General features: G+C 50.0%; 1 protein-coding gene across 3 annotated transcripts in view; it reads left to right on the top strand.

Annotated features, from left to right (window-relative positions):
• Positions 1-15,869, top strand: part of MYH14 (myosin heavy chain 14) — a 91,113-nt gene that overhangs the window by 42,629 nt on the left and 32,615 nt on the right. For all 3 annotated transcript variants that reach the window (XM_082676801.1, XM_082676799.1, XM_082676800.1), the window contains 9 exons: positions 1,506-1,627; positions 3,915-3,984; positions 4,122-4,282; positions 5,340-5,448; positions 8,445-8,576; positions 9,414-9,620; positions 12,226-12,363; positions 14,173-14,296; positions 14,879-15,050. In XM_082676801.1, the coding sequence (XP_082532927.1) occupies positions 1,506-1,627; positions 3,915-3,984; positions 4,122-4,282; positions 5,340-5,448; positions 8,445-8,576; positions 9,414-9,620; positions 12,226-12,363; positions 14,173-14,296; positions 14,879-15,050 (1,235 nt within the window). The remainder of the gene's footprint in view (positions 1-1,505; positions 1,628-3,914; positions 3,985-4,121; positions 4,283-5,339; positions 5,449-8,444; positions 8,577-9,413; positions 9,621-12,225; positions 12,364-14,172; positions 14,297-14,878; positions 15,051-15,869) is intronic.

Below are 15,869 nucleotides of genomic sequence, written 5' to 3'. Positions count from 1 at the left end.
GGCGGTCCAGTGGTTAGGACTCCACGCTTTCACTGCCGAGGGCCCGGGTTCCATCCCTGGTTGAGGAACTAAGATACCACAAGCCACAGGGCACTGCCAAAAAAAAAAAAAAGTGAGAATGTATAGATTCACATAATTGAAGATTCCATGATTAGGTTCAGGCACAGTTGGATCCAGGTGCTCAAACGGTGACGTCAGGAATCTTTTTCCTCTGCTTGGCTCTGCTTTTCTATGTGTTGCCTCCTCTCCGATGAATCTCTGTCTCCATTCTCAGGGTGGCACGGCAGCCACCAATGGCTCCAGACTTTCATTCTTTCAGTTCAGCAACCCTAAAGGAAAGAGAGAGCCTCTGGCAGCATGGATGTAGCAGCAGTCCCAGGGCTGGCTTTCACTGGCCTAGGATGGCTCTTGTGCCCACCCTTGAACCAGCCTGATTGACCTGGCCTGAGTCACATGACCATGTCTGGAGCCAGGATGAGGTCAGTCCTAGCCACTCATGGACTGACAGCATAGGGGGAGGAATAGCGCCCTCCCTCCCACAGAATGGAAGTGTTATTACCAAGGAATAGGGAACATATATAATAATAAATAAACAGAAACTCCCTTTTTGCTGGGACATAAACATTCTGAGGGCAGGGGCTTTTATCGCCTTTTTTACTGCTGAGTCCCCAGTGCCTAGAACACATTGTGTGGCAGACAGTGAGTATTAATAAACATTTGATGGATGAATAAGTACATATATGCTTAGATAGCCCTTGAAAAAGATATAGAATGGTGGTTCTCATTTTTTAACCCTCGTCCCTACCAGATATTTATATTCTGCCCTAGCCTGGGGCCAGGGCTTTTTTTTTTTTTTTTTTGGTTTTGTTTGTTGTTTGTTTTTGCTTTTTTAAGCATGTGAGGGGACTCCAGTGTGTAGTCTGGGTTGAGAACAACTGATCTAGGAGGCTCCATAAAAACCTGGGTATTGTGTTGACCACTCTGGGGGCCTGGGCAAGGCAAGAGTTGTTTTTCAGAATGTGTAATTTGAATTTTTTTGTAGTGTTTAGATTTTTACCATTTGTGTATTACTTTGGGGGGAAAAAAAAACAGGTAAGAGAAAGAAAAGGCAATGAAAGCTAACTACCAAAAATAATGATGTCCGTGCTTTGTTCACACATCGCCTTCCTAGACTGTCCTATGCAAATTCAGCACTCTCCGTCCTCCCTCCCCTCTGCTCTTTGCCCCTCAGCACTTAGTACTCATTTACTCCTGACGTTTGTGATGTCTTGACCTCATTTATTGTCGACCTCTCCCAGTGGACAGTGAGCTCCCTGGGGCAGGCATTTCTGCCTGGCATGTAGTAGGTGCTCAGTAAATGATAGGTTGAACCAGATGAAATTGCCAACCATTTTTGACCTGCCCAAACTGCCATCCACCTGAGTTCCCCTGACGGCTGCCATCCAGTGAGTGGCGCCCCCGTGTGGCAGCCACTGACCTCGCATGTCTGTGACTGCTCTTTGCAGGCTGGGAAGCTGGAGCCGCGGCTCGTGCTGGACCAGCTGCGCTGTAACGGCGTCCTGGAGGGCATCCGCATCTGTCGCCAGGGCTTTCCCAACCGCATCCTCTTCCAGGAATTCCGGCAGAGGTGAGCGGCATGGGGTGGGGTAGGGCTTGGGTGCCTGCAGCCGAAGCACCCCAACTGCTACTTCTGGGAAGGGTCAGGGGTGGGGCCTCAGCGCGAGTGGAGGGGCGGGGCCTCCGGGCAAGTTCCTTTGGTTACTGAGTCTCAGCTTTCTCCTCTGTGATTTGGGAGAGCAATGCCCCCATTCACTGGACTCCCCAAGAGAAAGGGCATAGAGTACTATGTTGCGATCTGGGTATCGCAATCGGCATTTCTTATAAAAATGCAGTCAAGGACTTCCCTGGTGGTGCAGTGGTTAAGAATCCACCTGCCAAAGCAGGGGACACAGGTTCGAGCCCTGGTCTGGGAAATTTCCACATTGCCACGGAGCAACTAAGCCCGTGCACCACAATTACTGAGCCTGTGCTCTAGAGCCTGTGAGCCACAACTACTGAGCCCACGTGCCACAACTACTGAAGCCCGTGCACCTAGAGCCCATGCTCCACAACAAAAGCCACCGCAATGAGAAGCCTGCGCACTGCAACAAAGAGTAGAAGCCCGCGCATGGCAACAAAGACCCAATGCAGCCATAAATAAATAAATAAATAAGTTAATTTTTTAAAAAATGCAGTCGAATAGGAGAGAAGGAAAAAATATCAACATATAATAAGCCAGTAATATGGTGAATATTATAACAAAAATTATGCTTCATGCAAGCTGTATATAGCAGCACCATGCAATAGAAAGAGAATGTGAGCCCATATACAATTTAAAATTTTCTAGTTGCCATATTTTTAAAAGTAAAAAAAAACAGGTGAAATTAATGATAACAAGAGTTTATTTAACCCAGTACACCCAAGATATTAGATCATTTTAACATGTAATCAATATAAAAAATTAGTAGTGAGACATTGTGCATTCTTTTATTCCTACCGAATCTTCGAAATTTGGTGTATGTCTTACACCTGTAGCACATCTCAGTTCAGACACTGAATTTCCAGTGGTCAAAGTGAAATGTAGTCCTATCAAAACAGTGAAATCGTGGGAACTCCCTGCGGTCCGGTGGTTAGGACTCCCTGCTTTTACTGCTGAGGGCGCATGTTCAGTCCCTGGTTGGGGAACTAACATCCCCACAAGACGAGCGGCCAAAAAAAAAGAAAAGAAAGAAATTGTGTTGAACAGAAAAATATTTTACACTGCTTCAGTTTTTTTTTTTTTTTTTTTTAATATTTATTGATTTATTTGGCTGTGCTGGGTCTTAGTTGCAGCATGCAGGATCTAGTTCCCTGACCAGGGATCAAACCTGGGCCCGCTGCATTGGGAGCACAGAGTATTAACCACTGGTCCACCAGGGAAGGGAAGTCCCCCCTGCTTCAGTTTTTAAATTTAAATTTCACTTAGTTAAAATGAAACGCAGTTAAAAATCCAATTGCCCAATTGCCCCAGCCATGTTTCAGGGGCTCAGTAGTTGCGTGTGGCCAGTAGCTGCTGCACTGTACAGTGCACGTCTGCAGTTTCATACTCAAAGTGTGGTCCCCAGGCCAGCAGCATCAGTGTCACCTGACAGCTTGTTGGGTATGCACATTTTCAGGCCCCACCCCAGACTTACTGAATTAGTATCTGCATTTTAGCAAGATCCCTGGTGACTGAGAAACTCTGATACACACACACACACACACATACACATACACATTTCCCAATCACCAGTCAAAAAAAATCGCATATTAATATATGACATTAATATATAATATTATGTATATGTGTTTGTGCATATATGTTGTACATCTAATATGCATTATTTTTAATGAAATGTCAGGATCCAGGGAGAGGGCACAGCAGGAGAAAGGCTCTGAGGACAGACACGTGTGCTTATGAAACGTACTTTTAAAATTTGGAGTTGCACTGAGAAATGTGAAAGAAACAGCTGTAAAGCACTTAGCTCAGGACCTGACACGTAATAAGTTCAAGAGCATCAGCCCCTATTCGTTGTTATTCTCACACTTCCGAGACACACCTTGCCTTTACGTCTCAATGACCTATGGTGTTGGTGTAATTAAACACTCATAATCAGCACGTGGTGTGTCCTAGGAGTGGACACACCTAGGACATATTGATGATGTTGCCATTGGTGGTGGTATTAATGCTCTCTGCCTGGTGTGTGGCCCTCGGTAATACTTAAATATTTGTTTTTCTTACTGTTCCTATTGTTATTGTTATTATTGCTATTTGTCACTCTGAACCCAGTGCCTGGCCATGGTGACAGTTTGCTGTTACTCTTCACCCCTCCCCCACCCCTCCCCACCCACTTCAGGTACGAGATCCTGACACCCAATGCCATCCCCAAGGGCTTTATGGATGGGAAGCAGGCCTGTGAGAAGATGGTGAGTGTGGGGTGGAGGCTGAGGGTGTGTGCATGAGTGTGAACGTGTGTGCACAGTCTCAGGTGGTGGAGGAGGTTGAACTGGAGCCTCCCCTTTCATCACCCTTCCTCCTCATGACCCCTCCCCCACTCTCACAGATCCAGGCCCTGGAATTGGACCCTAACCTCTACCGCGTGGGACAAAGCAAGATCTTCTTCCGGGCAGGGGTTCTGGCCCAGCTAGAAGAAGAGCGGGACCTGAAGGTCACAGACATCATTGTGTCCTTCCAGGCAGCTGCCCGGGGATACCTGGCTCGCAAGTGCGGCTCCCCACTATCTCTTGGGGTCACGTTGGCCAAGGCTGGTTCAGGGAGGGGTTGACCAGATGGCCCCAGAGGCTGGGTCAGGGAGGCTCCAGGATGGTAGAAGATCAATTGGCTCCAGATGTCAGGGCCTCCAGGATGGTAGAAGGGCTGAGAACAAAAGGATGGAGCCACTGGACGCCCAGGCTTCTTGGTTCTAGAGTCCCTGAGGCTTCTGAGCAATGCTGGGGACTCAGAGAAGAGCTAGACTCAGCATTAGGGTGACCAACCATCCCGGTTTGCCTGGGACTGGAGGTTTCCCAGGATGCATGACCTTCTGTGCTAAAACAGAGAAAGTCCCAGGCACACCAGGTCCGTGTGATCACCTTAGTGGCCAATCCCTCAAGCGACTCCAGTCTGGAGGGGGAGACATACACGGGCTCAAAGTGTCACAGTCCAGGGCGAGATGTGCTTTGATGGGGGTCATACAGGTACAGCAAGAGGCCCTTCAGACCAGGTAGATGAAGGAGGATGGGAAAGGTGTTCCAGGCAGGAGTGACAGCTTGTGCCAAGGCCCAGTGATGTGAGAGCCTGGTACATTTCAGGAATGCAGGGAGTTTTCAGGACAGTCTCCTTCTCCCTTGGAACTGGCCCAGAGGAAGGATCAGAGAATAAAGGACTCCTCAAACACCAGGCAGAGGGGCAGGGACCATATCCAGGGGCACTGAGGAGCAAGAGAGGGGTGGGTCAGCTGTGGGCATAGAAAGCCCTCTCTGGAGGCTGGGAAGCTGGGGAGGTGGCTGGGGTGAGGGTCCAGTGGGTGGAAGATGAGGCTGGGGCTGAACTGGGGCTGGGGCTGTGGGGACAGAGAGGAGGGAATAGGGCAGAGAGAGTCAAGGGCAGAGAGACTGATAGACGGAACCCAACAAGATTTACTGATAATAGAGCAGTGCTTGCACACAGTAGGCATTTAATAATGGTTGACTAATTGAAGAGAGCTTTGCTCCCTTGCTAAGGGGACGGGGCCTGGAGGGGCTGAGTCTCCATTGTCCCACCCACCCATCTCCCCACCCAGGGCCTTCCAGAAGCGCCAGCAGCAGCAGAGTGCTCTGAGGGTGATGCAGCGGAACTGTGCAGCTTACCTCAAGCTGAGACACTGGCAGTGGTGGCGGCTCTTCATCAAGGTGAGGGCACCTGGAGAGGTGACCCAAGTGGCAAGGAGACAGGTCCTTGGGGCCAGGTCTGCTTGGGCAAGTGACTTTCTTGGTTTGGGCCTCAGTTTTGTGCATCTGTAAAATGGGACTGATCAGCCCACCTTTTGTTCATCAGGATTCTCGAGGTAACAAGCGACAAAAAATCTGACTCAAACCAACGTGGTTAAAAGATATGGGACAGGGCTTCCCTGGTGGCGCAGTGGTTGAGAGTCCGCCTGCCGATGCAGGGGACACGGGTTCGTGCCCCGGTCCGCGAAGATCCCACGTGCCGCGGAGCGGCTGAGCCCGTGAGCCATGGCCGCTGAGCCTGCGTGTCCGGAGCCTGTGCTCTGCAATGGGAGAGGCCACAACAGTGAGAGGCCCGCGTACAGCAAAAACAAAACAAAACAAAACAAACAAAAAAAAAGATATGGGACAGCTTTAGGTGCAGCTGGATCTAGGGTTGAGTTGAGGTCCCTAAGACCCCCTAGGATTCAATGATTCACTGGAAGGACTCACAGAACTTAGAAAAGCTGTTATGCTCATGGTTACAGTTTATTACAGTGAAAGGATGGACATTAAAATCAGAAAAGGTAAAAGGCGCACAGGGCAGAGTCCAGGAGAGACCAGACACGAGCTTCCAATTGTCCACTCCCAGTAGAATTGTACAGATAGGACTTAATTCTTGTAGAAATGCTGTATGAGAGCGCATATGGAATATTGCCAACCAAGGAAGCTTACCCAAGCCTTAGTGTCTAGGGTTTTCATAGGCATGTGATTGACCCCCTTGACTGTCCACGTGGTTGACCTTAGTTACTCCAGCCCCTCCAGAGGTCAAGGTAAACAAAGGACTCTTATCAGGCAGGATAATCCAAAGGTTTAGAGATGATCTCCCAGGAACCAGCCAAGGGCCAGTCCTTTCCTTGAAATATGCAGGGTTTGAACAACCCAGACCTGCTGAGTTAACCCTTTATTGCACAAGGGCCCAAACAATGTTAGTTATCTGACATTCTGTGCCTCCCATGTGACTTTCCCCCATGATGATCCCTGCAGACTTTTCCCACATGGCGGCCACCAACTAGGCCACTGTGGTCTTTTCTTATCACAGACCTCCAGCCAGAGTCCCAGGTTTCACTCTCACTGGCCTGGCTGGAGTCATATGACCCTCCCAGAACCAGTCAGTACACATCAGATGAGCCAGGCCGGCATCACATGCCTCCCCAATGCAGAGGGGCAGAGCCAAGTGTGTGAACTTCGAGGCAGGGTGTTCTCCCAATGGGAAATTGGAGAGCAGGAAGGAGGATGGAGATTTGGAGGCAAAAACACAGCTGTTCAGTGTAATTCTGAATATGACGTCTGAACTGTCAGCCTACATGCCCTCAGCCCATGTTAACTGAGCACCTACTATGTGCCAGTAACTTTTGAGGGTACAATAATAAAATGGTAAATAAAAACAGACAATGCCCCACCAACAAGGACCTACTGTATAACACAGGGAACTATACCCAATATCTTGTAATACTCTATAATGGAAAAGAATCTAAAAAAGAAAAAATATATATATATTAGAATATATAAGAATATATATAGTTATATATAACTGAATCACTATGCTGTGCACCTTAAACTAACACAACATTGTAAATCAACTATATACTTCAATTAAAAAGAAAAATACAGTGCCCTGCCCCGCGAAGCCCACAGTTTAGGGCAGGGGTTGGTAAGCTATGGCCCATGGGCCAGACACCTGTTTTTGTAAATGCCCATTGGTTTGGTTACTGTATTGTCTGTGCCTGTTTTTGAGTTACAGCAGCTGAATGGAGTAGTTAAAACAGAGACAGGATAGCCTGCAAAGCCTCAAATATTTCCTAGCTGGCCCTTTAAGAAAAAGTTTGCCTATCCTAGGTCTGGGGACAGGAGGTGTGGTTTGCCAGGTGTCACTGAAAAAAAAATACACAACCTACAAGTTGAGAATTATGTTTTGTTTGGGGCTTTACTGAGGACTTTAGCCCCGGATACAGCCCTCAGATAGCTCTGAGGGACTGTTCCAAAGAGGTAAGGGAGGAGCCGGGATATATAGGAGTTTTGAAACAAACAAACAAACAAAACCAGGTAGTCAAACATCAAGATTACTGCTAATTAAAGAAAAACCAGTCACCTTGAGTTAATGAATTTAGCACTTTTCTCTGAATGGGAAGATGCAAGAGTCTGGGCTGAATGAAATTATTCCTTTGATATGCACCTTAATGACCTAGGGCCAGTATCCTGTTTTCCTCCATCCTGAATCCCCTCAGGGTGCACCGTTGGGGGCAGTTGCAGCGGCTCACGGCTTGATGGCCTCAACATCCTCTGTTTACTGATATGTCAGGCGATGTCCGGCAACATTCTTGGTCCACACAGGCATCAGTGAATGAATCCCACAAATAAACAGAAAGTTATAGTTGTGATAAATGCTATGAATTAGCTCAGAAAGGAAGATAATAAAACAGAATCAAATACAGTAGAGAAGTTGAGAAGAATCGGAGTTGAGGAGAACCAAAGAAAAGCAATAGAACAGATGTGAGCAGAGTATATCCCGCTTAGCAAAGGGGAGGGTGGTTTGGTGAAATTTCATTTCGGTTATTCATGTGGTGGGGGGGGCTGGCCTGTCACTCCAGCCTGGAATCACACAGTGTAAAGTGCATCTCTCACTATGGACCTTGGACCGAGAACTTTGAGGCACAGTGTCTCCTGTAGGCCAAGGGACCCTGTAGCAAAAAAGGGACACATTTAGTGCTGCTTGTAATGTACCCCGGACTGTTCTAGGCTGTTGGCAAATGTGAAGTCAGTCACTCATTCCGACTGATGAGGTCACAAGGCCAGTAGTAGAGGAGCTGAAATGCGAACCCAGGAATGCGGTCCTGCTCAGAGCGTGAGTTCTTAGCTCCTGAGCCCAGCGGCCTCCCACGGTGGGAGCCAGTCACCCACCATCCCTCCTGTCCCCCTAGGTGAAGCCACTGCTGCAGGTAACGCGGCAGGATGAGGTGCTGCAGGCACGGGCGCAGGAACTACAGAAAGTGCAGGAGCTGCAGCAGCAGAGTGCCCGCGAGGTGGGCGAGCTCCAGGGCCGGGTGGCGCAGGTAAGGGGCGAGGTCCCCGGGTGAGGGCGTGGCGGTGGGAGGAGCTGATGGTGGGCGGGGCTTCCAGCTGAGCTGGGGCAGGGGCAGGGGTAGGTTGCGGGCTGGCGGAGAACCGAGGTTTACTGGGGCCGAATGGGCGCGGAAACTGGTGTGGTTGAGCAGCGAGATGCTGGGAGCGGGGCCCTGGGGATGTAGCCAGGGTATTGAGTGGGGGTGGGGCTGGTTGCTGCAGAGCCAAGATGATCAGGAGGCTGGTCCAGCATCGGGGCAGGGCAGGGACTGGGCTATCCTACACAGGCGGTGGACTTTTAAGTGTTGCCAGTATTTCTGGAATCTTAAAATAACGCTGAAGCAAACCCCTTCTTGAGCATTTTTCTGTTTGTTTTTTCAGAATTATTTCCTTTGGTTAAATTTCTAGGCGTAGGAGTATTAAATGCACTGTGAGCTGATAGAACGTCCTCCCTGGGGCTATTTGGAGGATGGACTGGAGATGGAGAGACTGGAGGCTGGGAGAGCGGGTAGAGAGTCCATTGGGAGAGGATGAGGCTCAAGCCTGTTAGGGTTATGGGGAGAGAGGAGGGGGGCAGGAGGGATGGAGCTGGGGACTGATGGGCTGTAGGGAGGTGAGGGAGAGGGAGGCCCCCAGGGGTCTGACTTGGTGACTAGAGGTCATCCTGAGATGAAGAGCAGGGTGGGGGACTGTCTTCCATCTCTCCCTCCTGCCCCCCAGGCCTCAAAGGGCAAAGTAACTCAGCAGGCAGGAGGGACCTCGTGCTCCACTGAGGGCCATCCTGGGAGCACTACCTAACGGACGCTGACCTCCCACCCCATCCCCAGCTGGAAGAGGAGCGTGCCCGCCTGGCAGAGCAACTGCGAGCAGAGGCAGAATTGTGTGCTGAGACTGAGGAGACCCGGGGGCGGCTGGCAGCCCGAAAGCAGGAGCTCGAACTGGTGGTGTCGGAGCTAGAGGCCCGTGTGGGCGAGGAGGAGGAGTGCAGCCGCCAGCTGCAAACCGAGAAGCGGAGGCTGCAGCAGCACATACAGGTCTGGCCCCCGTGCGCCCGAGGCCACCTCCCCCACCCCTTCTGTTTACCCCACACACCTTGCTTCAGCAAACCCTGCCTCTTTTGGCCATGAATTGGAAAAAATGAAACAAAACAAAACTCAGCTCCAAGTGTCTTAAGCAAAAAGAATACTTTTTTTTTTGGCTTTCGAATTAATGGGAGACTCTAGAATGTGTAAGCTTCAGGCATGGCTGGATCCGGGTGCTCAAGCAGTAGCTTCAGTACTCTGCCTCTCTCCACCTCCTGGCTCCATTTGCCTCTGTGCTGCTGCATTCCAAGGCAGGCTGCCCTGCCATGGTTCCCCTTCAAAATCCATTGTGTATTTTACACTTAAGGCGCGTCTCAATTCAGATGCTCAATTTTCATTGGCAGGACTTCATCTGCATTTGTGTTTCATAACTTCTTCTGTGAAAAAAAGTAGATTAACATCCCCACGTTGATCCAAACGTACTTAAAAGTTCCCCAATAATTAATTGAGTGACTGGTTTTAAATTTAAAAGAAATCGAATTAAATTGAAAATTTGACTACTCAGACTGGTCACATTTTTTTTTTTTTAGACTGGTCACATTTTAAGAATTCAGTAATGCTTTAATCACCTCCTCTTGACCCCATTGGTGAGGGGGGCGGGGATCCTGCCCTGTGGTTATGGAGATGGCCTAACACACCACACCTGATCCTGGACAGATGAGATAGAAAGCACGTTATTAGTCACAAATATTCACGGCCTGAGGGAGGCAGGCACCATGGCACAGAGAGTCACAGTGGGGTTGCATTCAGGAATGGCATGAACAAGCTGCAGCTGTGAGAGGCAAGCCTCGTAGTAACAAGAGGATGAGGTGACCCCTGGTTCCTGCAGGAAGATGTGATTGGTTTGTTTATTTATTTATTTATTTATTTTTTGGCTGTGCCACACGGCATGTGGGATCTTAGTTCCCCGACCAGGGATCGAACCCATGCCCCCTACAGTGGAAACGCAGAGTCCTAACCACTGGACCGCCAGGGAACTCCCGATTGGTTTGTTTTAAATAATTCCAAGGACTAGCAGGTAACTGAAGCCTACTAGATAGGGATAAGCAGGTACCCTGTCTGGTCCCCAGGATACAGAGGGTTATTGGTTAGGGGACCTTATCTTTGGTAGCGGGGCCGGTAGAAGGACTTGTGATTAGGCCATTATAGGGACTCCCAATTTTATCAGCCATCAAGGCCACACGTAATATTGAATTTTTTAAAATTGAGGTGTAATTGACATATAACGTATTACTTCCAGGTGTACACATAATGATTCGATATCTATATACACTGCAAAGTGATCACTGCAATAAGTCTAATTTACATCCAGCGCCTTAAGTAGTTAGAAAAAAATTTTTCTTGTGATGAGAATTTTTAAGATCTGCTCCCTTAGCAATTTTCAAATACACAATAAAGTATTATTAGCTACAGCCGCCATGCTGTACATTACATCCCCATGACTTATTTCATAACTGGAAGTTTGAGCCCCTTCACCCATTTCTCCCACCTCCCTACCCGCACACCTCTGGCAACCACCAATCTGTTCTCTGCGTCTATGAGCCTGTGGGTTTTGTTTTGTTTTGTTGTGCCACTCAGCTTGTGGGATCTTAGTTTCCCGATCAGGGATTGAACCCAGGCCCTCGGCAGTGAGAGCACCAAGTCCTAACTATCGGACCACCAGGGAATTCCCTGAGCTTGTGTTTTTCTGTTTTTTTGGTTTTTTAAATTACTTATTTATTTATTTATTTTTGGCTGTGTTGGGTCTTCGTTGCTGCGTGTGGGCTTTCTCTAGTTGTGGCGAGCGGGGGCTACTCTTCCTTGCCGTGCATAGGCTTCTCATTGAGGTGACTTCTGCCTGCTGTGGAGCACAGGCTCTAGGCACGCAGGCTTCAGTAGTTGCAGCAGTTGGGCTCAGTAGTTGTGGCACACGGGCTTAGCTGCTCCGCGGCATGTGGGATCTTCCCGAACCAGGGATCGAACCCGTGTCCCCTGCATTGGCAGGCGGATTCCCAACCACTGCACCACCAGGAAAGCCCTGAGCTTGTGTTTTTTTCTTGTTTTAGTTTTGTTTCTTAGATTCCACTCATAAGTGAGATTGTCTGGTGTTTGTCTTTCTCTGTCTGACTTATTTCCCTTAGCATAATGCCCTTGAGGTCCATCCATGTCATTGCAAAATATTAAATCTTAATTTCCAGTCTCACACCACAGATCGCCCCGCGTGCCTGGTGACTGCCGTAGTGGACAGTGCCCATCTCTGTGATATGTTTATTTATGATGTTTATTGTTTATAATCTTCACACACACATACAAGAGTGTGATTTCAATGTGATAGACAAAGATTTTTATCTATCCTAATACCTCAAACAGTGCCTGGCCCCCACCAGGCACTCAATCAGTGTTTATTGACCCAATGAATGAAAAGTAAGCCTTGGATCCTTCCCAGCCCCACCCAGACTGTGGACCTGTCTGAGCAAGGAGCCCCGGAGATCCGTGAACCATCCCCTCCACCCATCCTTCCCATCACACTCCAGTCCCCAGCCGCTGGGTCCTCAACCCTGCCTTCTCCCCATTGCAGGAGCTGGAGACCCACCTCGAGGCTGAGGAAGGGGCCCGGCAGAAGCTGCAGCTGGAGAAAGTGACGACGGAGGCAAAGCTGAAAAAGTTTGGGGAGGATCTGTTACTCTTGGAAGATCAGAACGCCAAGCTGAGCAAGGTGGGTGGGCTGTGAGCCCCAAGGGCAGGGGGAGTGGGCTCACTGGTGAGCACAGGTCCTTCTCTGCATCCCCCCCAGCTTGCCCCACCTCTAGGGGTCTTCAAACTCTTGGTCTTGGCTGTGTCTCCTTTGAACCCTTTCCATCTCCTTGCGTCTCTGTCACAGCTTCACTCAAGCTGGTATTTATTGAGCAGCTATTATGTGTCATTATCTATCTCTGGATCATCCGACACCCCAAAGCCACATCGCTGAAAACAACCCCCGTTTCATTACATCCCATCGTTGTGTGGGTGGGCTGGACTGTGGTCCCCTTAGGCAGTCGCGATGACGTAGTGGCGGGCGCTGGAGGGCTGGTGTCCAGGTGCTCTTTTGTGTGACCTCTCTGCCCACGGGAGAGCCTGGGTTTCTCACCTGGCAGCTCAGGGCTCCCAGAAAAAGAAGTGGAAGTGGGCAGGTCTCTGAAAGGCTTAAGGCTGGAACTGACACGGCATCACTTCCCTTGAATTCTATAGATCAGGTGTTGGCAAACATTTTCTCTAGAAGGCCAGATAGTAAATATTCGGGCCTTGGCAGGCCACTCCGTTTCTGTGACAACCACTCAATTCTGCCATTGTAGCATGAATGCAGCCACAGGTGGTCTGTGATCAAATGGGCGTGGCTGTGTCCCAATAAAACTTTATTTATAAACACAAGCAGTGGGCTATATTTGGCCTGCAGGCTGTGGTCTGCAGACCACTGAGCTTAAAGCAGACTCAGTCTAGATTCAAGGGTTGGGGAATTAGACTCTGCCTCTGGCTGGGGACATGGTGAAGAGTCTGCCACCATCTTTAACCTGGCACAGCCAGGACTGGACTAGGCACAGGGGATATGGCATTTAACTAACTAGAAAACCATTTCTGTCCTCACAGGGGCATGGGGGGAGAGAGAAGCTAGATGAGTCACCCCAGGAAATCAACATAACCACACATCATGAACTAATTATAAACTGTCAGAAAAGAACAGAAAACCATGGAAGTGGGGTGGCCTGACTTGTGCTAGGGGTAGTCAGGGCAGGCTTCCTGGAGGCGATGGTGCCTGAGTTGAGAGCTCAAGGATGCACAGTTTTTTGCAACATTCCTTGGATGCAGTGGCTCTTCTCTTCTACTCTGTTCTATTTGTTCCTTTTTGAGGTAGTGCTGACCCACTGCCTTGATTTCTAAAACCACTGACAGTTTGAAAAGTGCTGCTCAGAAATAAATTAAAAAACAAAATAATAAATAAAAATAATAAACAGAAAGAAAAAAGAAAAGAGCTGCTCCAGGCCAGTGCTTCTCAAACTCCACCGTGCCCAGGAATTATATGGAGAACTTGTTAAAATGCAGATTCTGATTCAGCACGTCTCGGGTGGAACCTGAGATGCCATTCCTTGCAAGCTCCCATTTGGTGCTGATGCTGCTGGTCCATGAGCTGGACCTGTAGTAGTCACAAGGCTCCAGAACTCACCCGTAAGTGCAGCACATGTGCAAAGATGTTCACTGCAGTGTTGTTTATAATAGCAATTGATTTGAATCAGCCTCAGTATCCATCTTTGGGCCAATGGGTTAATGAATGGGAGTGTCCTTCAAATAGTGGGAGTCTCCACAGTTAACAGGCGTGAACCCGGTGCCGGTGGGACGGGTCCCTAGACCCTAAAGAATGCAAAAGGAGGGAAGGGGGTGGGAGCAGGAAAGGTCAGGGAAGGATGGAGATAAGCAGAAACGCAGATGAGAATGATATCAAAGATGAGGGTCGGGCCCCTGACGCCCCACCCCCACCTCCTACCACCCTCAGGAGAGGAAGCTGCTGGAGGAGCGTCTGGCCGAGTTCTCATCCCAGGCAGCTGAGGAGGAGGAGAAAGTCAAGAGCCTCAATAAGCTTCGACTCAAATACGAGGCCACGATTGCAGACATGGAGGGTGAGCACCTGCCCCTCAGTGGGGGCCCGTGCACACTCCAGCGGGGTCAGGGGGTACCTCGGGTGACCTTCATGTGCTGTGGGGCCTCAGTGGTCATATCTGTTAAATGGGGGCAGGAAAGAAGACTCAGGACAGGTTAGGTGTCCTCCCAGCTCTTAAGTTGTTTCTGTCTCTCTCCATCCAATTCTCTCACTCTCTCCTGAGTGTCTTGGGTCACTCTCTCAATCTGACGGTCCCACTAGCTGTTTCAGACACTTTTTTTTATCTCTGTCCCTTGCTGTGGACTCAGAAGCAGAAACAGAAGGGAGAGAGCACAGGAGGAGGCCGGGGAGGCAGGGAGGAAAGGGCAGGGCAGAGAGAGCCAGCAAGCAGGAGCAGGGGCTGTCCCTGGGGGGGCGGAGGGGAGAAGGCATCTGGGGGTCTGGGGACCAGTGGGCGATCCCAGGGATGGGGAAGCTGGGAAAGAGCGGGAGGGGTGGAAAGAGACGCTGAGCTCAGCCTGACTGCGGGGCCGTGGGTCTCCCTGGGTGTGTGGGTCTGGCTCCCTTGTGCATGCCCCACCCCCCCACCTCCCGCCTCCAGATCGCCTCCGGAAGGAGGAGAAGAGCCGCCAGGAGCTGGAGAAGCTGAAGCGGCGGCTGGACGTGGAGGGCTCAGAGCTGCAGGAGCAGATGGTGGAACAGCAGCAGCGGGCGGAGGAGCTGCGGGCCCAGCTGGGCCGCAAGGAGGAGGAGCTGCAGGTCGCCTTGGCCAGGTGCGGGTTGGGCCGGGTGGGCTGCACAGCACGGGGGCGCCCCCTGCCAGCGTTGGGGGCGCCCGGCGAGACCCTCCCGCAGGTACAGAGCTCGGCCGAGCCGCTCAGCAGCCGTGCACACCCACTCTGAGCCTCCGTGTCCCCTTCTGTAAGATGGACACAGAGTTCCAAGCCCACCTGGTTAAGGGAAAACTGAAACCGGGCCCTACGTGTCTGGTGACTTACACAGTTTCTTGCACAGAGGCAAGGAAATGCTATTTCTTCTTCTCCCACAACCCCAGCCTCTCAAAACCAAACAGCCCAGAATCCGCTGTGATTGGATAGGTGGTCTGGCCATCTTAGGAATCATAATCATCATACTTACAGTCATTCACAGTTATTGAGCACTTACTGTGTCCCAGATACGATGCGCAGTGTTTCAAATGCTTTTCACCCACTGCGCTCCATGCGACCTGAGGTGCCCTTGTGTACGGGTGCAGCTTGATTTCAAAGAGGTTACAATGTGGGGAAAACATGCATCTGAGAATCGATGGGACACGGGGTTGGTGGAGGGGGGTTAAGAACACGCACCCTCCAGCCTGACTTCTGGGTTCAAATCCTGGCTCCTCCCCTTTTTGGCCATGTGACCTCACCTGGGTGACATCACCTCTCGAGCCTCAGTCTCTCTATCTGGAAAAAGGGCATGATTATAGAAACTCTCCTAGGATTAGTGTAGGGATTAAATGAGAAAGGGCTGAGAACTTGCTTGGCACACCCTAAGCCCTCATTAGATGCTGCGTGTGTCTGTTCCTACCTTCCGTTATTGCTGTTGTTATTTTT

The sequence above is a fragment of the Grampus griseus genome (genome assembly GCF_964374135.1).
Source record: "Grampus griseus genome assembly, chromosome: 19".
NCBI classification, from domain to species: domain Eukaryota; kingdom Metazoa; phylum Chordata; class Mammalia; order Artiodactyla; family Delphinidae; genus Grampus; species Grampus griseus.
Note: the sequence above shows the minus strand (reverse complement) of the source record. Positions and strands in the feature narration are given on the sequence as shown.